This window comes from Electrophorus electricus, chromosome 1, assembly GCF_013358815.1.
Source record: "Electrophorus electricus isolate fEleEle1 chromosome 1, fEleEle1.pri, whole genome shotgun sequence".
NCBI lineage: Eukaryota > Metazoa > Chordata > Actinopteri > Gymnotiformes > Gymnotidae > Electrophorus > Electrophorus electricus.
This window is the reverse complement of record NC_049535.1, coordinates 2,873,569-2,896,548: the sequence shown is the minus strand read 5'-3', so window position 1 is coordinate 2,896,548 and position 22,980 is coordinate 2,873,569. Positions and strand designations below refer to the sequence as shown.

Sequence of the window (22,980 nt, the reverse complement as noted above, 5' to 3'; positions counted from 1 at the left end):
CAAACATCTGATACAGCATTAAGTAGTGTTTTGTGATGGGATTTGGGATTCGATACAGTCTGTGGATATTCACCTTCTTATTAGTTTCTTTCTAATATTCACCTTCTGATTAGTTAATAACTTCTTAGATTTTTCCACAATTCATCATTTACTGCTTTATAACTGATGAGAAATGAGATTGTATGCTTTGATACAATAAATATAGAGAGAGACACAGTATTAAAATTACGCATTGATCAATTTGATTTAATTCCCACATATGTACCACCACCATCATCATCATCATCATGATGTCAAAATAACTACTCAACAGTGTTTAGGAAGTGACGCGCAGATTCAGATGACATCTCGCGACACTCAGAGGCGGCCATTTTTACCCCCATTGATTGCTGTTTGTGGTTGCAGTACAACAGAAAGAAAGTATCTGCGATTACTTTGATAACAAGTTTTTTTTTTTAGCTGCGGACGATAGCTTCGACGCCTAACTTGCGTTGGCTAAAAGACAAATAATGGTCGCCCACACCTCCGTGAAGAGTTACCGTTGACACCAGAGCCTGGGTAGATGTCCGCTTAACTCGCCCAAATGGAAATGGTGCCCAGCGAAGAAAACCAGCTCGTACCCAGAGAGGTGAGAGAAAAGCCCTCACAGGGAGAGCGCGTTTCGGATACTGACGGGCTGCACGTCCGTCCTCGGCAAGGCCTGCTTCACCGACGAAATGTCAGCCGTGAAAGTATATGTTGTTGGTTTAGTCGCCTTTTCGCCGAATAATGGGGAAGGACACACAAAAATACGTTTTTATTTCCTGCTGACAGGGTCTAGCGTCAATCACAATACTTAGCTTGTTAGCTAGTTCGCTAGGTGCTGTTAGCCGTGGTGCTAGTTTAGCTAGCTAAGGCTAACTGGCCTTCTTGGTTAAACGGCAAACATACAGGCTAGATAGCCGGCTAGCTAGCTTTAAACAGGTGAGCAAGGCTACTTAACGCTAGCCAACTGGCGATCCTAGCTAACCTGAATGTTGTGGTTGGTAAACAATATGAGGACATTGGTGTTTGTCATCAGATTGCTGCTGGTGGATTAGGAAAATCATTCCCATTATTTTCTGAAGGCTGCTTTTAAATTATGGCCATCTTATTTTTGGCTAGCTGGGGGCTTAACCAGCAATAATTGTAGCAACAAGATTCTCTCAAAAAGATCCAAGTTTCCGTCTGAGCGTTAACTGTTGGCTTGCTAACGCTAGCTTCATGCACTTAAAAGACTAAATGGCTAGCTAGCTATCTTGCAAGCTAATTAGAAGCTAAATCAGCAAAGTTTAGTTATAGTATCGAGAAAGATGCATTATGTGACTAAATGTAATACAAATATGATCATATAATATTTTAAATTAAAACTAGCGAAGACAACTTGTTAGCCAATCATTTAGCTTGCAAAATGATGCTTTTGTTGCTTGCTAGCTAACTAGTGGTTAGCTAACCTGCCAGCCAAAACTAGGTAGCTGGCAGGTTTATTTATTTGCTGTCTAACTGTTTGAGATGTCATGTAGCTAGCAGGTGTTGGGCATATTACCTGCTAGTTATATTTGGGGTAAAATGTCACTGTAAATATCGTTAGTAAGATAGTATTGTTGGATTTTACTGTTGGGTGTTGTTGCTAGCTAGTTAGCGAATGCAAGGGGCTACACTTTTTAATGTTATTGTAAGAAATGTATTCAATTCAAAGATGCATAAGTTAAAGTGTCTAAAAGTGCTTAGAAAGTATTTGCGGGGTATGGTTTATTTTCTCGTAATGCTGCAAGATAAGCAAACGTCTATATTTTAACATCATTTTGCTGACACATACGAAGTTGTTTACTAGCTAACGTAAGTAAGTTTTTAATGTCCCAGACAGATACTGTCATTTGCCTAAAATTGGTTAATGTTCTGACGAGGTCACGTTTGTTAGCATATTTTGCATGTAAGTTTGCCTGGGTATTTTCTTGGTTGCATTAAACAGAAAACACGTTTACAGCAATGGCCTTATTGCTGTAGCTAATGGTATTACAAGACGTATACCGTAAAACCATATGAAAAAGTATAGGAGTAACATGAATGTTAAATTGGCAGTCTATTTTCTTTTATCTAAAGTATTTAAAACAAGATCTCAATATGGTAGTCTGGAAACCAATAACTGAAAGATATTCACATATAAATTGAGGGTTACAGTTAATCATGTGTTAAATATAACCACCTTTAAATAGGAAACTTCAGTTTTACTTTTATAGGCTTAATTAACTTCATGAAATTCAAGATTTCATCAGTTGAAATGATTCGTCGGTTCTTAATTTTTTTTTAAACCTCAGTTTTAATTTCACAAAGTAATTTAATTTCACTACACAATAAATTATGCTACAATAGCTACGTAATGCTATGGTTCCATATATAATATTTTGTTACTGTTTTGTTGCAGTATTGCATTCTTTCATGAATCGATCTCCTTTGTCTAGGGGTAACCTTTGTAGGGGTCACTAGATTTTTTGTATATTGATGGCCCCTTTTCAGGATTGTTTGCTCAAATAAAAAGACAGTGCTAGCTGGTTGATTTAGGTCAAATGAGATTTAGAACCTGTTTCTGTTGAGAAAAACTCCACATGCTTTTCCCAGGGGGTGCACCACTTTCAGATTTTTTTTAAATTTTATTTTATTTTTTTAGGAAGATGCATAGGACGATGCATCTAAATCATTTTTTGCATGTCTCTTTGAGGCTGGTTATGTGCATGCTGTGATCAGAGCTGGCATGCTGTTCCTTGGTAACCATTTTTTCCTCTGCTTTACATCAACTTAAGTTTTAATCTGATCAGATGGTCATAGTAATCAGGTCGGTCCAGTGATGGCGGTAGCTGACCTAGTTTTCAGCTGGGCTCCCTGTTTTTCTCTAAACGATGGCCTTGGACTCATTGTTTCACCTCAGCAGACATGGCTCCCCACTCTCAGAGCTGTATGTGGATCTGACGTTTTCTCCTCATCCCTCCTCTCGCGGTTGGCTGTGAGAACGCAAGGGCAACCCCATGGCTTCACAGGACCCACATACTGCTGTGGGGAACACATGCCTGGTGTACTCCTCTGATCATGCTTATTCTTCGGTTATAGCTGCGGTATAAGCCTCTGCCACTGTTGTATTTGAACCTGAATGAAATGGATTGTTTTGGACCGGTAGCAGTTTGTGTGAAGCCCATGCTACAAGGGGGTTGGGGGTTCTGCTGCTTGTTTGAAAGAGCCACCTGCTAGCAATATTTAAGCAGTTTGACAGAGGGTTAGTGGTGCAGGTGACCCAGCAGGGTGGGTGCACATTATTTTTCTGATTATTTTTCACAAGCTTAATTGTTGTGCTTTTTGGTGCATTTGCGTGCATGTGTGTGTGGTTGAGAGAGAGAGAAGCAGTTAGGTTTGTATTATTAGCTTGCACTTTAGGAGCATCAAAACTGACTGCTAAGTTATCTGTAAATAGTTTTATTATTAATTGTAATTAGTAGCCTTTGTCAGGGTTACCCGTTAGTCTTAGGTTTTACCTGCTTCTGCTATCTTGAATAGAAAGTTGACTGTCAGTGCTGGTAGAATATTTGATGTTATTGAGGAACTGAGGAAGCAGAAGTTACTGTAATCTGTAGATACTGTATCCTCAAAACAAGTGGTTCTTGAATTTTCATCAGTTATGCATTCTCTGTCTCCCTAGATAAATGCAAAGAGAAAAAACTATGTGCATAATTCTGTCAACAACATTAGACACACAGTCTCTGGAATGGTCTCTGGTTACAGTTGTGTGCCACTCGCCAAATGCCATGGTCTTGTACAGTGGTTGGATCAGAGAGCGTTTTGATTTAGTTATTCTGATGGTCCTCCAAATAGCTTGGAAATGCTAAGGAGAATATGCCAGGCCTTTGGCTTGCTCTGTCTGCTTCTGGCAGTGAGCCAGGTGAGAATCTCTGTTTAGTGTTGCTTTTGATGTAGCCAGTGTTTCACCTTTCACTTTGCAGTTTTCCCTCACAGCTTCGCATGCACAAGTGATGATAACCATCTCCACGCAACCTGTGGACTAAGTGACAGTTTGATACAGTTGATTTAAAAATATATATATATTTTTCAACTCTGACCTCTCATAGTTTGATGGGCTGTAGTTCATTAGCTCACAGGATTCTTCCCAGGGTATGACCATTTGCCAGGTTTAGTGGCAGCTGAGCCAAGTCTAGCCTACTTCAGGTCAGCATGTGGTGATGTCATCTGTGATAAAAATACCTCTAAATCTTACGTGTTATCTGTAATTCTTTGAGTAGCATTTATAGCGTTTTATATTACTGAAGGGCCCATTGGTTTCCCTCATGTGTTGGCATGCACACGGACTACCATCAAAGTGAAAGCTCTCAGTAAGGGCACAGCCAAGAGCTGTAGTGCACTCTCTAGGTGGCTTATTCTTTAGTGCACTCTCTAGGTGGCTTATTCTTTAGTGCACTCTCTAGGTGGCTTATTCTTTAGTGCACTCTCTAGGTGGCTTATTCTTTAGTGCACTCTCTAGGTGGCTTATTCTTTAGTGCACTCTCTAGGTGGCTTATTCTTTGGTGCACTCTCTAGGTGGCTTATTCTTTCTGCAGCAGTGCCCTCCTTCACCAATTGTTTTCACTGTTCTGCCCTCTGTGGTTTTCCATCAGGGTGTATTTTGGAGTTGCAGACAGAGTATTTTTGAGGAAATGAAGAAGAGGTTCTCTCAGGTATCTTTGGCATGGGGGTTTCAGATGTATGCATTTGTGTGTGTGTGTGTGTGTGTGTGAGCATCATGGGGCCTGAATTTTCACTGATAGCTTAATTAAGCCAAATGTTACTAACTCTAGACTAATATGAAAGTAACGGTTGGGGTGAGGTCAAAAACCCGTGCTTGTAAATAAGTCATTTTTCTAATAAAACAAGCTAATGACCCTAAGCATATTGCAGTATTAATTCTTGTTGAGAGTTCAAATGCTCAAGTTATTCCTTCACCAGCTCGTCTGTACCCGTGAACATTGTGCTGCTCTGCCAGATGACCAGGAAATCTTTTGCTTCTGTCAGTTTTGGAGACCCTGGCATATAGCTTGTGGTAATGTTAGCAGATTAGTAGTGGAAAGCAGTCTGAAGGAACAGAGCCATTGTGTGAAAAGAAAATGGCTCTGTCTTTGTAAACAGAGCCTGATTTCCACTCAGCAGACATTATGCGCGTTCACTGGTCTGATTCTTTACACGGTTACGCTGTGTTCCCATGTTACATAACCCAAAGTTCCAAGTGGTTGTGGGACAATGTGACATTTCCCGGTTCACTGGAAGGCATGCTGTCTCTCGTGCATGTCTCAGTCCAACCCGCCCAAAATGTATGTCTGCTACCCTGAGATCATTGCAAGCTTTAACAACTTTATTGGAAGCTTTTACAGTGTTGATTATAAGTGTTGGTTTATAAATTGACCTGCTGCGCATGTTTCTTGGTGTGCTAATAAGCTCCCTGTCTTCCCGCACAAGCTGTCTTCTGAGAGCTTAATGTAAACCGGGGCTGGAGTAGGTCATATCAGTACTGCGTTGCGTAACCATTGCTGCTCCACTTTTGCTTGCCTCTTGTCACATGCTGCTCCCCGTCATGCTATGGCTTGGTCCCAGGGAGTTTCTCGACAGCTGGTTGTTGATTGACCCCCTTGCTTGAGCCCTCCCAGAATGACTCGTCACCTGCTCATTGAGCCGAATGCAGAGGGGCACGGCCTGTCAGGCGGGGGCCGACCCGTCACTCGTCCAGCAGGCCTCACTAGATAAAGTGAGAGAGTTGTTTCCTGTGGTGCAGATAGAGAGCGCTGCTGAGGAACCTCGAGTGCTGTGTATCGTCCAGGACACCACCAATGCCAAGACAGTCAACGAGAGGCTCACCCTCAACCTCCCGGCGTCCACGTCGCTGGCCAAGCTCTACAAAGATGTCGCTCACAAGGCTGGTTATGTGAATGGCACCTTTGAACTGGCATGGGGCAATGTGGTGGAAATGGTGAGCTGATCCTCTCTTTGGGAATATCGCTGTAGGACACATTCCTTCTGCAGCTTAATATATTGTTCCTCATATAGCAGTAACATGGTAACAGTCAGCTTTGTACTGTTATATTCCTTTCATAGATGTTTGGGGGGGGAGTTGCGTTGGGGGGGGGGGCTGTGCATACTCTGGGCCCTTTACACCTAATCCTGCAGTTGACCCAGCGCAGGTGCTAGGCTGGAGTTAGCTCTCTGAGTAGGACACCGGAATAGACACTGAGGTTTGATCAAAGCCACAGCATTGTGCTGGTGGCTCACTTGGATATCTAAACAATGTGCTGCATGCGAATGCAAGAACCTTTTTCAGCCTTTTGAAATAAGACCATGGTAGGCTTAGAATATGAAATTAAGAAATGGGTAATGGGGGGGTTGTTCTTTCAGTTTGTTTGTTAAATATCCCTGATATCCTTGAAGACACCAAACAAGCCCCAAAATATTAAAGGGGAGTTGAAATTAGGTCCCTTAATTTAAATGAGATTTAGAAATAAATCGGAGGAAAGGAAAAGGAACATTTATGTTGCTGAGCCTTCACTCTCCCTCTCCTGCTTGCTCTCGCTTGTGCTTTTTTTCTCTCCCTCTCCCCCTCTCTCTGTCGCTCTCCCCCTTCTCCACAGGCTCCTCTGGACCAGGCCAGTGAAATGTCTCTGGTGGAGTCTGGGTTTGATGCAGGAAAGAGGAACTTCCTGCAACTCACAGACAAGGATGGCGAGCAGCCTCAGATAGCTTCTGTGAGTGGTCAGATGCTGAGCTTTACAGATTCACACTTCTCAATATACGTAAGCGTGCTTCTGCAGTGCCTGCCTGACTAGGGGGGTTATCTGTTCCAGCAGCTGTTTCCTAAGGGGGAAAAGCTGAGAACAGTGCAGTGTATTTAGCTTTTTAACTGAAAGTACTGCAGAGGGAATTTACATTTTAATGAGAGAAAAATATCCCATAAATAAAATATTACATTTTCATGAACAAGCTTTCAGAGTATCATCAGTTGTCTAAGCTATTAGCTAATGAGGCTAGATGCAGAAAGTTATTTGTCAGAAATATTTGCATGCACTTTCTTAATGTGTGTGTGCGCGCGTGTGTCTTTGCTCACGCACACAGGATGAGTCAGGCACAGCAGACAGCAGTGGGCTGGATGACAGCTCCCAAGATCGCTTCATTGGGCCTTTACCCCGGGACGGTACGGTGGGCTGCAGCAGCGATTACAGCAGCCCCAGCTACTCCTACTCCTCCATTCTCAACAAGTCCGAGACAGGTAGAGCCTCAAACAGCCCTCTGCTCCCAGACTCCCCCTCCCCGAGGCTGAGCTTTCACCTCTCTCTCCCTTATCTGCCTGTATGCTGTAGGCTATGTGGGGTTGGTCAATCAGGCCATGACCTGTTACCTGAACAGCTTACTGCAGACCCTGTTCATGACGCCAGAGTTTAGAAATGCGCTCTACAAGTAAGTGACTTGTATATCTTCATCAATCAGAGAGAGAGAGAGAGACAGAGACAAAGAGACAAATCCTTGTTCTGTCCTTAAGTTGGGAGTTTGAGGAGTCTGATGAGGACCCAGTCACCAGCATCCCATACCAGCTGCAGAGGCTGTTTGTGCTGCTGCAGACCAGTAAGAAGCGTGCTATCGAGACCACAGACGTGACACGCAGCTTTGGATGGGACAGCAGTGAGGGTGAGCTCCATGCCTTTCACCCAGAGGAACATGAGCTGCGTTAGAGTGCTGGATATATCCCTCTGGATTACTGTGAAATTATTCGTCTTTGACTTTGTGTGTGTGTGTGTGTGTGTTGCAGCCTGGCAGCAGCATGATGTCCAGGAACTTTGCCGGGTCATGTTTGATGCCTTGGAGCAGAAGTGGAAGCAAACAGAGCAGGTACGGACCACGTCTCCTTCTGACACCTGCCATTAAGTCCCTAATCCAAAGCCCCGACTTCTAAACAAAGAGCTCAGTGTGACCAGAAAAGTTTTTTTTTTTTTTTTTTTTTGGTTTGTTTGTTTGGTTTTTTTGGATGAGTGGAGGAGTGTAGGGTGTCTGTCTTGTTCAGTGTGAAGTGCGTGTGGTTTATCCTGGCTGTTCTGTGTGTCAGGCTGACCTTATAAACCAGCTGTACCAGGGCAAGCTCAAGGACTATGTGCGCTGTCTGGAGTGCGGCTACGAGAGCTGGCGCATCGACACGTACCTGGACATCCCTCTGGTCATCAGGCCCTTCGGAGCCAGCCAGGCGTTTGGCAGTGTGGTGTGTCTTCCTGCTCACCTTTTTAACCTTTTGGCTTTCACTGTGCACGCGTGCCTTTAGAAGTGTCCTGAGTTTTCTTATGACATCATGTGCAACAGGAGGAGGCGCTACAGGCGTTCATCCAACCCGAGACTCTGGACGGGCCCAACCAGTATTTCTGTGAGCGCTGCAAAAAGAAATGTGATGCTCGTAAAGTGAGTGGCAGCACTCTCTCACACTCTAAAATACACACACACTCAAATGTACAGACTCACATAGGCTCTGATTCTTGTTCCCTTTCTTGTGCATCAGGGCCTGAGGTTCCTGCACTTCCCCTATCTGCTAACCCTGCAGCTGAAGCGGTTCGACTTCGACTACACCACTATGCACCGCATCAAGCTCAATGACCGCATGACTTTCCCCGAGGAGCTCGACATGAGCCCCTTCATGGACCTCGAGGATGAGGTATATTCATGCCCTAGTCAGTTTTTCTGAATCCCGAGCTCTCCATAACGCATCTCTGCGTGGTCTTGAATGGAGCGTCAGTAAGGCAGGACACTGACTGACCAGCATGTCTCTGATCTGGTGTGTGCCCCACAGAAGTCTCCTCAGACGGAGAGCTGCACAGACAGCGGTGCGGAAAATGAAGGCAGCTGCCACAGCGACCAGATGAGCAATGACTTCTCCACGGACGACGGCGTGGATGAAGGCATCTGCCTGGACAGCGCCAGTGCCGCCGAGCGGGTCCTGAAGCCGAAGGTGGGTCCAGCGCGAGCCCTTCTGTGTTTCATGAAGTGCACCGTGCCTTTTCCTCAATCACTGCCCTCCTCTGCTACAGAGCTCATTGACCTTTGAGCTGTTTTCGGTGATGGTACATTCTGGGAGTGCCGCAGGTGGACACTACTATGCCTGCATCAAGTCATTCTGCGATGGCCAGTGGTACAGCTTCAACGATCAGCATGTCAGCAAGGTCTCTCATTTCTCATTCAGCACTTTTCCCCTCATTCTGAATGAATAATTTTAACGTTTTAACCCCGCAGCCCCCTTCGTAGTTTCTTGCCTAATCAGAATACTAATGTGAATTTGGCTCAGCGCGTGGGACTAAAGGCTTTTGATGGTGGTGTGTTCAGATCACACAGGATGACATCAGAAAGACATATGGCGGGACCTCAGGGAGCAGAGGCTATTACTCCAGTGCCTTTGCGAGGTCTGTGGAGTCTTGTCTCTTCACTGCCTCACGCGTGTGCCTCTGGCTACTGTCTCGACTGCTGTGCCTTCAAAGAGAAAAACCTAAACACTTTAGCCGTTAAACAACTAAATGACGTCTTAGTAGGAAGAAAACAACAGAGTGTTTATTTAGTGCTGAACAAAGCCCCTTTGATGGCTGCCCTCTATCCTGCACTTGTGGTCTTAACAGATGCCAGAGAGAGGCCTAAGAAGATTTTTTGCATTACTAATAATATTTAGGCTAGAATATCCCCCAAAATTTATCTGTGGCTAATGGTGTCTTGTTTCAACAGCTCCACAAATGCGTACATGCTCATATACAGACTGAAAGATCCCTCGAGGAATGCAAGTAAGGGAACCGTTATGAGGTTACTTTTAAAATCCTAAACATATGAATATACCTCTTAACACGGGTTGGATTATATAGTTATAAAAAAAAATGATCTCATTCTTATTTCTTACGAGATGAATTCAACTGTGTGTGCAGAATGCCTCGATGTGGAGGACTTCCCAGAGCACATAAAGCGCCTCGTCCAGAGAGAGAAGGAGTCCGAGGAGCAGGAGAAGAGACAGAGAGAGATCGAACGCAACACGTGCAAGGTGCCCCCCTGCTAAGAGCCTTACCATGGGCTTTGTCTACAGGCTGTCTGTGCGAGGGCTTACATTTCTCCCTCTCTCTGCCTCTCTCCCCCCATCGCGCTCACCAGATCAAGCTTTTCTGCATGCATCCCATCAAGATGATGATGATGGAAAGCAAGCTTGAGGTTCACAAGGACAGAACGCTAAGAGAGGCCACAGAAACTGCATACAAGGTAAGCCTGGCCCTGCTCCATACGCAGAGAGCGCCGAAGGCAGCTCGATCGATCGGTACGTTTTGCCCCATATCTCTCTAAATCTATGCTCTCCCTCTTGGTTGGCAGCTGATGGATCTTGAGGGCGTCGTCCCGCTGGACTGCTGCCGCTTGGTGAAGTATGATGAGTTCCACGAGTACCTGGAGCGCTCGTACGAGGGCGAGGAGGACATGCCCATGGGGCTGCTGCTCGGCGGCGTCAAGTCCTCTTACATGTTCGACCTGCTGCTGGAGTCCCGCAGGCCCGACCAGCTGTTCCAGCCGTACAAACCTGGAGGTGCGCCTGCGTCTGCACCTGTTCCGTCTCCTACGGATGCCGTTGTTCTGTACCTCGTTGTTAATAAAGCTGAGAAGTGGAATCAGCTTCCTTCTAACCCACCTGCTTAAATTTAGCTCCTCTTTTGGCCACTTGATGGCAGTGTTGTTGTCTAACCCATGGGTTTACTGGCACTAGACCTTTTGTGTTTAAGATTAAATGTAGTCATTGTCTCCCAGGATATCAAACTACTTATTTCATCATTCAGTTGTTAGCCAGATCCTCTTCTGCCTGTCATCTCTTTTAGGTTCACTTAGTCTTCCGTTCTGTTTTATAATCCAGCATTTTATCTAAGAAATAAGCAGTGGAAAATTTCACAATGCACGCTAAAGTTGGTGTCTTAACAGAGGTGATGGTGAAGGTCCACGTGGTGGATCTGAAGAGCGAGACCATCGCTGCTCCGGTCACCGTCAGGGCGTACCTGAACCAGACCATTACAGAGTTCAAGCAACTCATTGCACAGGTGCATTCTCTCTCATTCATTCAGTGACTGAGTGCGCACACACACACACACACGCAATGAGACCATTAGTCCTTAGCGTCAAGCACTGCTCTTTAACACGCTGTAAAACTTAAGATCTAATACCATTTTTCTCCTTAATCAACAAGCTTGACATGAAAGGCGCGAAAGGCTTTCATAACCCCACGCTGCTGCATTTCATTCTGTGTCTCTTCACAGCGAGTCGTGATTAAATAACATCACAGAACAGCCTGGCGATCCTGTTCCTTATCTCTCCCTCCCCCCTTTCCTCCAGGCCTCAGGGCTGTCTGCTGAAACCATGCGTGTCGTCCTAGAGCGCTGCTATAATGACCTCCGGCTTCTCTACGTGCCCAACAAGACACTGAAAGCAGAGGGTTTCTTCAGGAGTAATAAGGTTTGCTTTCTCAACACTGAGCACTCGGTCAATTTGCTCAGTTACACTTGTGTGAGGCTGTTTGTTCCCCCCCCCCAAGCTGTTGCATCAGTAGCTGTATTGTTACTGGCCAGTTTTTAAAATTACCCCCCCCCCCCCCCTGTATTTCCTTCGAGGTTTTTGTGGAGAGCTCAGACTCTGCAGACCACCAAGTCATGTTTACCGACTCCCTCTTGTGGAAGCTCCTGGATCGCCATGGCAACACGATCAGACTGTTTGTGTCGCTCCCCGAGCAGTTGCCTGGCCCTCAGGCCCATAGAACTAGTTTCCCCAAGGTGAGCGGTGACTCGGAGGACTCGTTCGAAGGGGCCAAGGGCACAGGGCAGTCTGTGGAGGCCATCCTGGAGGAGAGCACGGAGAAGCTGAAGAACCTGTCCCTGCAGCAGCAGCACACCTCCAGCACCAGCGACAGCCAGAAGAGCTCTGACCACAGCGACTTTGAGCACATCGAGTTCCCAGCACCCGAGCCTGCTCAGGAGGCCGGTCGGCTGGAGTGCTGCGGCCAGCCGGCCGGAGCTGCCACCGACCCAGAGAATCAGTTCGCCTCGGAGGAGCGCTCCGACTCGGATGCCAACAACGACCGCAGTACGAGCTCGGTGGATTCGGACATCCTGAGCTCCAGCCACAGCAGCGACACGCTGTGCAACGCCGACAGCGCGCCCCTGCCTCTGGCCAACGGCCTCGACTCGCACAGCATCACCAGCAGCCGCCGCTCCAAGGCCCACGAGGGCAAGAAGGAGACGTGGGACACGGCAGAGGAGGACTCAGGCACCGACAGCGAGTACGATGAGAATGGCAAGAACAAAGGGGAGGGGCAGTACCTGTATTTCAGGGCGGAGCCTTTCTCACAGGAGGACACCTCCGGGGACGGCCATAAATGTGAGGCCCTGTTCTGGTGCCTGGGTGATGGGGGTTTATGCTAAAAAGCTTTGAATGAATGACTGACTGAATTTAAAAAGTTATTCTGTAATGAATTTAAAAGTCAAATGCTTGAGAAATACCTAAACACTAAGTCTTAAGCATGTTTTTACCTAGTTTACTGTAATAACCCTGATTTATTTTTCTACCAACATTTGAGTTTTTTTTTCTGCTGTGCCATCAAAAACCGAAATGGCTATTCGAACTTTCATAGTGATCGTGATCATTTTGTTGTTGGTGGGATATACTGACCATCAGCCACCTTCCTGCGTTTAGGCTTACTCGTCCACGTCGATAAGAGAATCACACTGGCAGCGTTCAAGCAGAACCTGGAGCCGTTTGTTGGCGTCGCCGCCACGCAGTTCAAGGTCTTCCGAGTCTACGCCAACAACCAGGAGTTTGAGAGCGTGCGCCTCAACGAGACGCTCTCCTCTTTCTCGGATGACAACAAGGTTTTGCCGTCCTCTTTGTGACCAGCCTCTCTTCCCCTTTCTGCAGGACTAGGGTGTGTTTTATAAGGCTTCTGCTCTTTTGTTTGCCACAGATCACCATTCGGTTAGGAAGAGCACTGAAGAAAGGGGAATACAGGGTGAAGGTGTACCAGCTGCTAGTCAATGACCCAGAGGTAAGGCGGCCATCTGCGTGGGCTTGTGTGGGAGGCGCCAGGTGTGTTCGGGTGAAGTGTGTTCCAGCAGGCGGGGACGGAGTAGAGCAGGGGTCGTCTGTGTGTGGGAAGGGAGCAGATCTTAGTTCATGGCTTCTGGTATGTCCCTACAGCCCTGCAAGTTCCTGCTGGACACTGTGTTTGCCAAGGGCATGACTGTGAGGCAGTCCAAGGAGGAGTTACTGCCCCAGCTTCGAGACCAGTGCAAGCTGGACCTCACCATAGACAGGTCAGAATCGAAGGGCGTTATCGTCTTGTTCCTGCGCTAACACATAGGACGTATGCGTAAGCAAATGAAATGCAAAAATGTATGATTGGCTAAAAGTGGTTGCATGTTAATTAGAAGTGTCAACATTTTTGGACTTCTGAGAAACACACACCAGTGACTGGAATTTGCACATCCATCTCTCCATGCGATTTAGTGACTCATTGCAGCAACTGACCTTTTCAGTGCCCTGACTCACTGCTATGATTACAAAGCTGAATCACCACAGAATACAAATCATGTCCATCCTGTGTGTGTGTTTGTGTTTTTGTGTGTGTGTGTGCGTGCGTGCGCAGGTTTCGACTCAGGAAGAAGACCTGGAAAAACCCAGGCACAGTGTTTCTGGACTATCATGTCTATGAGGAGGATATCAATATCTCCAGTAACTGGGAAGTCTTCCTCGAAGTCCTTGAAGGTAAATAGTAATTATGAGCTGTACAGAAATTGGCACCAATGCCAGATACTCTGAAATTAAACGCATATGCCGTGTGTAATTATTCTAGGCGCATTATAATGTTGTGGCCTAAACAGTGCATCGCACTGACGTCTCACTGCTTTACTTGGTGACAGTGTATATATTACAGATATGTTTTTATTGAGAGGTTGTGTGTGTGTGTGAGAAAACATGCCTGTCTTGTGTGATGCCTTTGCTCACCGTGTGGTGCAGAACCGGAGCGGATGAAGTCCATGTCCCAGCTAGCGGTGCTGACACGGCGCTGGCGTCCACAGCAGATGAAGCTGGAGCCATTCCACGAGGTGATGCTAGAGAGCAGCAGCGTGGAGGAGCTCAAAGAAAAGGTGCAGAGGGCGTGCCGGGATTCAGTGACCAATGGCCTGTGAAAGTGTTCTTAATGCTGAATTATTTTCTGCTTCCCTTTGCAGCTTAGTGAAATGAGTGGAATTCCTCTCGAGAACTTGGAGTTTGCCAAGGTATGGAAGCTTGCTCATTACCTGGTTCTGTTGCTGGGTGGAGTGGCCTGTGTCTGCGTAGTTAAGTGTTTTTGCTGTACTGTCACAGCTGAGTCAGGTCTATAGGGTCTAAATTATAGCTGAGGGTTCAGGTGTGGCAGAATGGAAATATTGATAAAGTGTGCTGTACTGTGCACTCCTGGACTGGAGTTCCACAATTGTGTTTTAAGTGTCCTTTGTAATGTTGCATTAAGTCATTAAAGTTCATATTTCTCTTTTTCACCTTTAGGGACGAGGAACGTTTCCATGCGACATATCTGTGTTGGAGATCCATCAGGATTTGGACTGGAATCCTAAAGTTTCAACGCTCAATGTCTGGCCCCTGTACATCTGCGATGATGGTGCGGTAGTCTTCTACAGGTAACAGCCCTGCATTCCGAACAGAAGCAGCATAACATTCACATAGCAGACACTGTAGGTGGCCATGGCAGGGCCCATAGCAGGGCCCTGTCTTGGCAACATGTTCTAGCAGCACGCTGGGAATGTGCCGGCACTGTCAGGCTAACATGCCCTATACCTCGTCTTGCAGGGACAGCACTGAGGAACCCATGGAACTTTCTGAAGAGGAGCGCAACGATCTGATGAAGAAGGAGAGCAGCCGGCTCCTGAAGACGGGCCATCGGGTCAGCTACTCACCCCGCAAAGAGAAAGCCCTCAAGATCTACCTGGACGGGGGCCCTAGTAAAGACCCAGGCCAGGACTGAGGGCGGGCCCTGACCGTCCTGATCACAAATATATTTTTAATAGCTGGCCTGCCCACTGCAGTGTAGCGCTGCCTCGCCGGGGACACTTGTCTGGCGCTAGGGCCTCAACGTCAAATCCACCGCCACCAGTGCTGTATGGCTGACGCCTTCTCCTCTTGAGCTCTGAAGGGGGTGGTGTTGCAAGGCTCAGAATACTATTGTGCACTATAGTTTATTGTACTGTAAAGTTTAAAGGGAAGTGCAAAAGCTATTTCAAAGGAGAAGAAATCCGAATATCATTCAGACAAATCAATCTTACATGACCTTGCGGAGATGGATGCACTTGTCGAATAGAGGACTCTGTTTGGGAGTGACTGGTAACTCTTTCTCTGGCCTGTCTCTATCTTCAATTTAGAAATTTTTTTGGGGGCGGGGGCTCTATTACTGTGTCTCCTTCATTTATTCGGAGTGGCGATTTGAGTCCATGTTATGCGTACATGTCCATGATCCAGGCTCATTTCAAGAAATGCTCATTTCCCACAGCGACCACAAGGATGAACACATTCACTTTCATGTTTGAGATTCTCCACTGTCTCAGCCTGTAGTCTTATTGTTCTGATTTAAAATACCTAAGGTCTCTCTTGATCAATTAACAAAAACAGTAAATAGGTGTGAATTAAATGCTTATTTTTCTGGCTGATTGAGGCTCTGTCCTCCCTTTCCCAGAGTGCTTCCCTGCATGTGTGGGTGTGACGGTGGCCACACCCAAGCTCCGCCCAATGCAGAGGGAGCTCCGCCCTGCTCCCTTCACAACTATTTTAGGGCTACTGACACTGGTACTTTTTTTTTTTTTTTTTTTTTTTTTTTTTTTGTCCGCAATCCTGTAAGACTAGGGCAATACAAATCAAGTAGAGTGCTACCTTTACCTCTTTCTTTTTTTTTGTTTTTGTTTTGTTTTTCTTGTAAATTATTTTCAGCCCAGACTTGATGTTGGGTCTTGTGAGTGACTTCTGGTGCACATTTTAATGTCTTTTTTTTGTTTTTGTTTTGCTGAATACCTAGTCTTTTGGGTTTTCTTTCACCCGTTTTTATTTCTGCACAATGTGAACAGAGCCTAGTTTGGTTCAGGCCTTGCCTGTGCGTGTGTGGAGATGTGACGAGCTGCTGTTTTGCGTAGCCTTAGAGCGGATGCTCTAGAGCCGCACTGAAGGAGCAGCAGTCAAGGCCACAGCACCACCGAGTGGGGCCGAACTGCCGTGGGTCCCCCAGGGCTCCTAATGCCACAACGCTGTTCACCGTAGACATGCCAATATGGAAATAAAAAAATAATCCATTTCTGTCTCTCAGCTTCCACCTTGAAATTTGCGCTAAGCATGTCTGTCTAAGGAAATCAAGCCATTACCCACAATAACTGCAGTCTGTGTCATGTAACTGCACCCCTTTTCATAAAGTTTATTTGGTTGTTAAAACATTTTGTCTGGGCTGAAAATGCAAGCCGAACCTATTCAGGAGAAACACTAAGACATTTTACAGAGCTGATTAATATTTTTACATTAGTTTTTTTATATGAATGACCACACTTGAGAACAAATTTCATTTTTATTTTTTCAACCTTTTAATGACTGATGTGAGATTTAGATGAGTTGGGATGTTTGTTTGAGCATGCTAGTTTCAGTGTAGAAGTCATAACTCATTATACCTCTAGACCTTGACCATATTCTGCTTTATATGGATCATTAGCCTTATTTGCATACACTTACAAGGCACTTTAATAGAAATACCTACCTTGTGGGTACACCTTGCAGGTGTTGGGGCAGAAGCTAGAGCCCATACATGGCCATGCACAGTTTGTCATCCTCTTGATTTTTATGTATGCTCAGTTTCTGACAGATTATGGGCTGGCAGACCTCCGCTAAACATTTTTACATTCGCATCATTTTGCTGCCCCTTTTATCCAAAGCAACTTGAACGGAGTTCGAGCAGTTAAGGGCCTTGCTCAGAGGCCCAGCAGTGGCAGCTTGGTAGTGGTGGGGCTTGAGCTGGTAACCTTCCAATTACTTGTCAAGTATCCTAACAACCGAGCTGCCACTGGACAAGTACTTTAACCACTGAGCTGCCATTGCCAAGTGACGCTGGTAAAACCTCAGCAACACTGCTGTACCTACGTTTATATAAGCACGATATCCACTGCCATGCCACTGCCACAGAGGTAGCGCAGCGTGACCCTCTCTTGAGAAGGTTGTGCCACCGAAATACTGAACTATGACATATGGCGTTGAGGGTGGCTGATGAATGTGCATGCTGGCTAACAGGCTGTAGAAACAAAGTAGGTTCTGTAGTTTCTAATTGTCTGAGTTGACCTCTTCAGTCTATATAACGGTACCTTGTATGCTTTATGCCTTTTCCATATAATTTTCTGTAATCAGAAACCTAGATGAGCTCTAATACATTGTCCTGCTAAGATCTACTGCTTTAGCCAAGTCTTGCATACATATGAGAGGGAGCTGAACACTGCAACATGAAGCATGATGTGGAGATATGACTGGAACTTTGTAAGGTTACTGTGGCCCAGCTAGGTCTGGAGTAGTTTTCTAAAAAAGTACATGATGCTCTGCTGAACACTTAAGGGCAACAAAGGACTAGTTATATGCAGCTTGCAAAGATATCCAGAGGATCACTGTTGTTCAGCTGATTGCACGCTCGACCCCCGGACCTGAGCAGGTCCCACTTCCAGGTTTAGACGATGTAGTCGATCTCGGAGTAGAGCGCGTCAGTCAGGTCTTCTTCACTGGAACTCTGGCCTTTCAAGCACAAGGAGCCACGACTGACGAAGGAAGCACAGGAAGAGATTAAACTCTCAACACCATCTGATGAAAATTTCCACATCAGTTGTTAAATGCTTCAAATCTCTGATTGGCTTAGAAATGGTTAATTTGAGTATGAAGTGAGTAAGTTCCAGTTCAGAAAGTCCTACTACCTCCCAAATTTGTTCCCAAGAACTCTCATACACTCATTTATGCTCAAAATACTAAGCTATCATCATTATCGGTGGATGCAATTAACATTTTTATATGTACTCCTTTGATTGTAGATCAGGCCAGGATATGAAAACATCCCATTATGACCATTTACATTCATGGAGAATTTGTTTGATATGGTAATAATGTTGACGTAGTCCTGGTGTTTAAATGCTTTTGATATAGCATTTATGCCTGTTTTTCCATAAATTCTTAGAGTTCGTATACACACCAGCCTTATTCACTCATGCTAACCTGTTTGACTGTTTTGCTTCAGTACTTTCAAATGCTTACAATATAAAACTCATCTTCAGATTGTTTTAAAAACATTCACTAATTTGTCATAGCGGCACAGATTTTCCATACAGACATTTGTTTATGGATTTAAACCCGTGCCTCAACGTTTTCGAGGGGGCTTGCCTTTTTATTTACTTTAGAGTAACTAACAACCAACGTGCACACTGGTAAATCAGCACGACCTGGGACTTGTTCCCGTTTCTTACCCCAGGCGTTGGCACTCTAGGTCCCCAGCACAGGGGCAGTGTTCCTTTGGGCCCTCTCCTTCCGTGTCCCATGATAACAGTTCTAACAGATGATTGGCTGAGAGAACACAGTGCTCATGTTCTGTTATCTTGGAGCTGCAGACTGGAAAGAGCAGAGCTGAGGGGAGAACATATGTAGAACGTATCACATTCTGATTGACGTCTTACATTTGATTTGAATGCTTTTAAACTGCATACATCTCTTTTAATGCCTTATACCTAGTCTTTCAACAGAACTCCTGAGAGGTACTACTGTAGTAATAAGATCTGAAACATTTTAGGCTTCTGCAATGACACAAGTTCCCCATTACTAAATTACTGCATTTTGCTCCAGGAACCCATTTCAGCTATGTGTACTTTGGGAATAACTTTTTTGTAATGACTCTGTACCTTTGTGGATGGAACAGCACAGGTCACTGTTGCAGTCACTTTGGTACTGGCAGATTGTGCCAGCTTCTCCTTTAGTGATATTCTTACTGCACTGACCCCAAACGCACAGTTCACTCTCACAGCATTCTTTGTCTTTACTGCAGGTCTACAATAAAAAAAGTACATGATACTTAATCCCTCTGATTGTCTTATAACCCCTCTGAAGAATTCTGATGCATCTGCAGGACTCTCGGTAGTATATAAAGTTAGTTGCAAATTAACAACTGGGCATGTTTAAACACAAAAATCTTTTTTTTTTTTTTTTTGAGGGTTAGTAAAAATTGCAGTATAATGTTTCCATAGAACAGAAAGCTCTTTTATGGAGGTCATTAAATGTACTCGGACCAGCTTTAACCAGTTAATAAACTGGTTTCATCTACTAGAATCTCAGAAACCCCTTACTTGCACATCTGATGAAGGAACGTTGCCCATAATGCCCCGTTCTCTAGAAACATTGTGTATTGCACTGCAATCTGCAATTTTCACTACTTCTACATACCACTTTGTAGTTACACTGTAGATACTCTCTGGATTTACTCCCTGTGATAGCTCTCTCTCTCTCTCTCTCTCTCTCTCTCTATATATATATATATATATATATATCTATATCTATATATATAGATATATATATAGATATATATAAATTCATTTATTCATTCAACAGTGTGTTTCTACATAAACCCCTTTTTTTTTTTTTTTTTTTTTTTTTTTTTTTTTAAAGAGTTCCAGAGAAATATGCCTCTGAAATACAACACAAAAAAATAACAACTGAACAGAATACGTTTGTCATTAAAATGTAATGTCATACCATGGTCTGATGAAATCAACCAATAATTTCAAGACTCTTCATTTAAAGCTCTTTTTTGCCCCTGGGAACTCAAAGACGAGATAAATAGATCTGCAGTATTTGCCTCAACAGAGAACCAGCTGAGTGTAGGTGGGGCTTTTTTGACAACCCCTGTACATTGTTTTTTTGGACGCAGACCAAACCATCTCTGAGCAGGCTTCAGCCTAGCTGCCAACAGCACATCAGTACTGAGGCTGCTGGCTGCCCCTGTTCTGCTCTCTGCTCTTCTCTCTGTGTCCTGAGAGGGAGAGAGCACATGCTCCAATTCAGCAAACAGTGCGCTATCATTTAAAACCCAAAGGAGGAACAGCTCCCTCCTGTCTGGTTTCACATGCCCTTGTGGCTGTGCTGCAATGCAGTTACAGTGCAGGTTTGCTTGCATCATTTCAGTGGAGATCAGTATGGTGTGTGTACCCTAGAATGTGCAGTTCGTTCGTGTTTTCAGGGTATCTAGGTCTGTTTGGGGAACAGGCCCAGTGAGCTGTAGTACATGGAGCTTGTGCTAAAGCCATCTATACACAGACTTCCTACCGCGTTCAGCTCCTTGCAGGCCAGACATTTGGAGTGGTGTGTCTCGTAGAGGCAGTACATACTCTTCTCACAGTCCTCATCAATGATGCACTCCTGAGAAAGTGGAATGAAGACACAGAAAAACCCTTCAGACGCAGGAACAGGCCATTCCAGCATTTCCCTTCCCACTTAGCTTCACTTCCTTCTTTGACACTAATGCATTTTCATTGACGGACATCTCTGTTCTAAATCACCGCTCTGATAAGAAACATCATGGAATCTTTATATGTTATGCCATGTTGGTAACTATAATAGTGTTTTATCAAATAGAGCATTAGTTTAAATGCCTTCAGTTCATAAACAAATATGAGAAATGTGTCTTATCTGCATTACGTGTCTATCAAAGTGGTGCAGTGTAGCACAGGATTGTGTGTAGAAGGTTCCAGGGGAATTCTGTAGGATGTGTGGCTGACACATGATCTGACAAATATTTATATGAAAAGTCACCCTGACTTTTTGGCCTGCCATTGATGTATAGGACAAAATTCTTTTTATATCTGAGTGCTAAAGTAAACCTCCCAATTCTCTCCTGATTTGCCATTGGTCAAAAATGAGCTAGTCTAAGTAGCCATTACTCAAAAAATTAGGTAGCTAGTCTAGGTAGCTCAAATATGTAGACACTAAACAGTAAGAACAGGACAATAGTTTAAAGATGCAAGGCCAAATGCCCATAGGTGTTGCTATTCCAATTCACTGTCACTAAGACCCCTTAGTACTTGTAATAAGTTCCTTTGTGATTAAGTTCACATACATTGATCATCCTCTGCTCTCATATCAGAAAGGCAAGTAGACCAAAGAATGCCAAGGAACTTTTACGAGCACTTCCTCTGTGATCAGACTGTTATCGGGCATTAAGCTCCTCCATCAGCACGTTGGTCTCCCTTCTGACTCTGCAGCCTGAAATTCCTGCCGTGGCCCAGAAAAAACTGGCAGAATCCTCTTAGCCAGCAAGGACATAAGTACCTTGGGAAGGGATGCCTGGCTTGTGAGAAGGGAGCTGTACTTCAGCAAACAGATTTGTGCAAGGGGAACTGTAACATTTGTTGTGCATTTATTCTGAGAAAGAATAAAGGTCTGAGGCTGAAGACATCCAACACCAGCCAATGGAATGTAGAGTATTATATCAAAGGGTAAATATGATCAATGCTGCTGCAGTCCTGGGCAACTTTAAAGTGCTCAGCTTTTGTCATGTGATGGAGATGAGAATTACTCACATGATTAATGTAATTTTCCTTGCCGTTGGGTTGCTCAGTGGTTCTGGAGATGTGGCTCTCTAAGGTTGTATTGTCCGACATCTGAAAGCAGAAACACATGGAAATATGTTCTGCTTAAACACTGCTTATTTTATCTGAAAAGAGTTTATAGTTAGATGGATGGAAGCAGTCATCTCGAGAATGTCTGTGACCTCTATGCCAGATTACCTTATTGATCGGCTCTGCAGTTGGGATAGATTGATTTCCAGCCACGGTCTCTGAATCGCTTTCGCTGTAGTAATTTGAGGTGAAGTTCTGGATGTACCTACTGGATTTAGCACTCTCATTGTCCATCTGTACAATGTTAAAAAAAAAAAGAAGTAAAAAATAGGATCACCCACTGCTCATAGATCAAAGAAACTAACAACACTACTACTAACATACTAAAATAATTATATATCTAATTATAAAATAATATGCAGTTATTAAATAACTGATAATTACACCTACTGAGGCATTACACGTTAGGAAATGAAGTTAAATCCTACTTGTATTTTCGATTGTTTCTTATTCGCTTTGTTAGAAGAATTTGTACAATGTGGGACTCGCTCATTTTACAACTTGTATTTAAGATGTTTTTATGCGCAACTTAAAAACATAAATGCATCCAGAATAACGGGGCTACCTGGTACACAGCGTCCTGTAATTTGTGCTGCGTGTCTTCCATTTGTTCCTTCACCTCCTTTAACATGTCGGTCAGTGTCGTTTGTTCCTGTGATAAATTCATTTTCACAGTTGCGCTGAAGTTCACGTCGACCGTTGTCCAAGTTTCAGGGACAATTCCATTGACGACGGTCACACACAGAGTTAGGCACAGCAGTCGCATCTTCCCTGCGTTGTGCATTGGCAACAGAATGATCCGGCCCATCTAGATGAATCAGCGCTGTGAAAGGGCGGTGCAGAAGCGCGCCGGCTGTGCCCTCCGGTGCTCTGTGTCTAGGACACACACGAGCGGACTTTGTGCAGAGAACGGTAGAACTGCGCACAAGCGTTTCTGTGTGCGCGCACATGCACGCGCAAGCGGGTCCATCTGTCGCATAGGCTATCACGAGGACAGGATTTGTCAGACCGCCTTGTGTAATTCGTTTTTCCTCTGCACAGAAACTAGTTTAATGCATTCAATAATAACCGTAATAATAACCATCTCTTCTGTCCACAGACTTTAAGCTATTTAATATATAATAGCATATATATATATATATATATATATATATATATATATATATATATATATATATATATATAT

The 22,980-nt window shown here is 44.6% G+C and overlaps 2 protein-coding genes across 5 annotated transcripts; one reads left to right on the top strand and one right to left on the bottom strand.

Annotated features, from left to right (window-relative positions):
- The first annotated feature begins 375 nt into the window (after positions 1 to 375).
- usp47 (ubiquitin specific peptidase 47) lies at positions 376 to 16,417 on the top strand. 4 transcript variants are annotated; one of them, XM_027012902.2, is made up of 29 exons: positions 376 to 628; positions 4,677 to 4,736; positions 5,825 to 6,019; positions 6,675 to 6,788; positions 7,156 to 7,309; positions 7,401 to 7,497; positions 7,580 to 7,725; positions 7,847 to 7,926; positions 8,141 to 8,290; positions 8,389 to 8,484; positions 8,582 to 8,734; positions 8,870 to 9,028; positions 9,108 to 9,239; positions 9,400 to 9,476; positions 9,790 to 9,845; positions 9,984 to 10,096; positions 10,204 to 10,308; positions 10,417 to 10,624; positions 11,011 to 11,126; positions 11,419 to 11,538; positions 11,694 to 12,456; positions 12,772 to 12,947; positions 13,040 to 13,120; positions 13,273 to 13,388; positions 13,721 to 13,839; positions 14,092 to 14,222; positions 14,307 to 14,354; positions 14,623 to 14,753; positions 14,923 to 15,776. In XM_027012902.2, the coding sequence occupies exons 1-29, from the start codon at positions 584 to 586 to the stop codon at positions 15,095 to 15,097; spliced, it is 4,116 nt and encodes a 1,371-aa protein (XP_026868703.2). In that variant the 5' UTR covers positions 376 to 583; the 3' UTR covers positions 15,098 to 15,776. The 4 variants fall into 4 exon arrangements, with proteins under 4 accessions (XP_026868703.2, XP_026868697.2, XP_026868720.2 ...); XM_027012896.2 differs by having other exon boundaries at positions 6,675 to 6,836; XM_027012919.2 differs by lacking the exon at positions 4,677 to 4,736 and having other exon boundaries at positions 14,923 to 16,417.
- A 239-nt stretch (positions 16,418 to 16,656) lies between these two features.
- On the bottom strand, positions 16,657 to 22,720 carry dkk3a (dickkopf WNT signaling pathway inhibitor 3a). The gene is made up of 7 exons (XM_027012886.2): positions 22,360 to 22,720; positions 21,903 to 22,028; positions 21,696 to 21,776; positions 20,443 to 20,535; positions 19,026 to 19,170; positions 18,597 to 18,753; positions 16,657 to 17,900 (listed from the first exon to the last, which is right to left on the bottom strand). Exons 1-7 carry the CDS (start codon positions 22,600 to 22,602, stop codon positions 17,813 to 17,815), a joined length of 933 nt encoding a protein of 310 aa, XP_026868687.2. The 5' UTR covers positions 22,603 to 22,720; the 3' UTR covers positions 16,657 to 17,812.
- Positions 22,721 to 22,980: the final 260 nt, after the last annotated feature.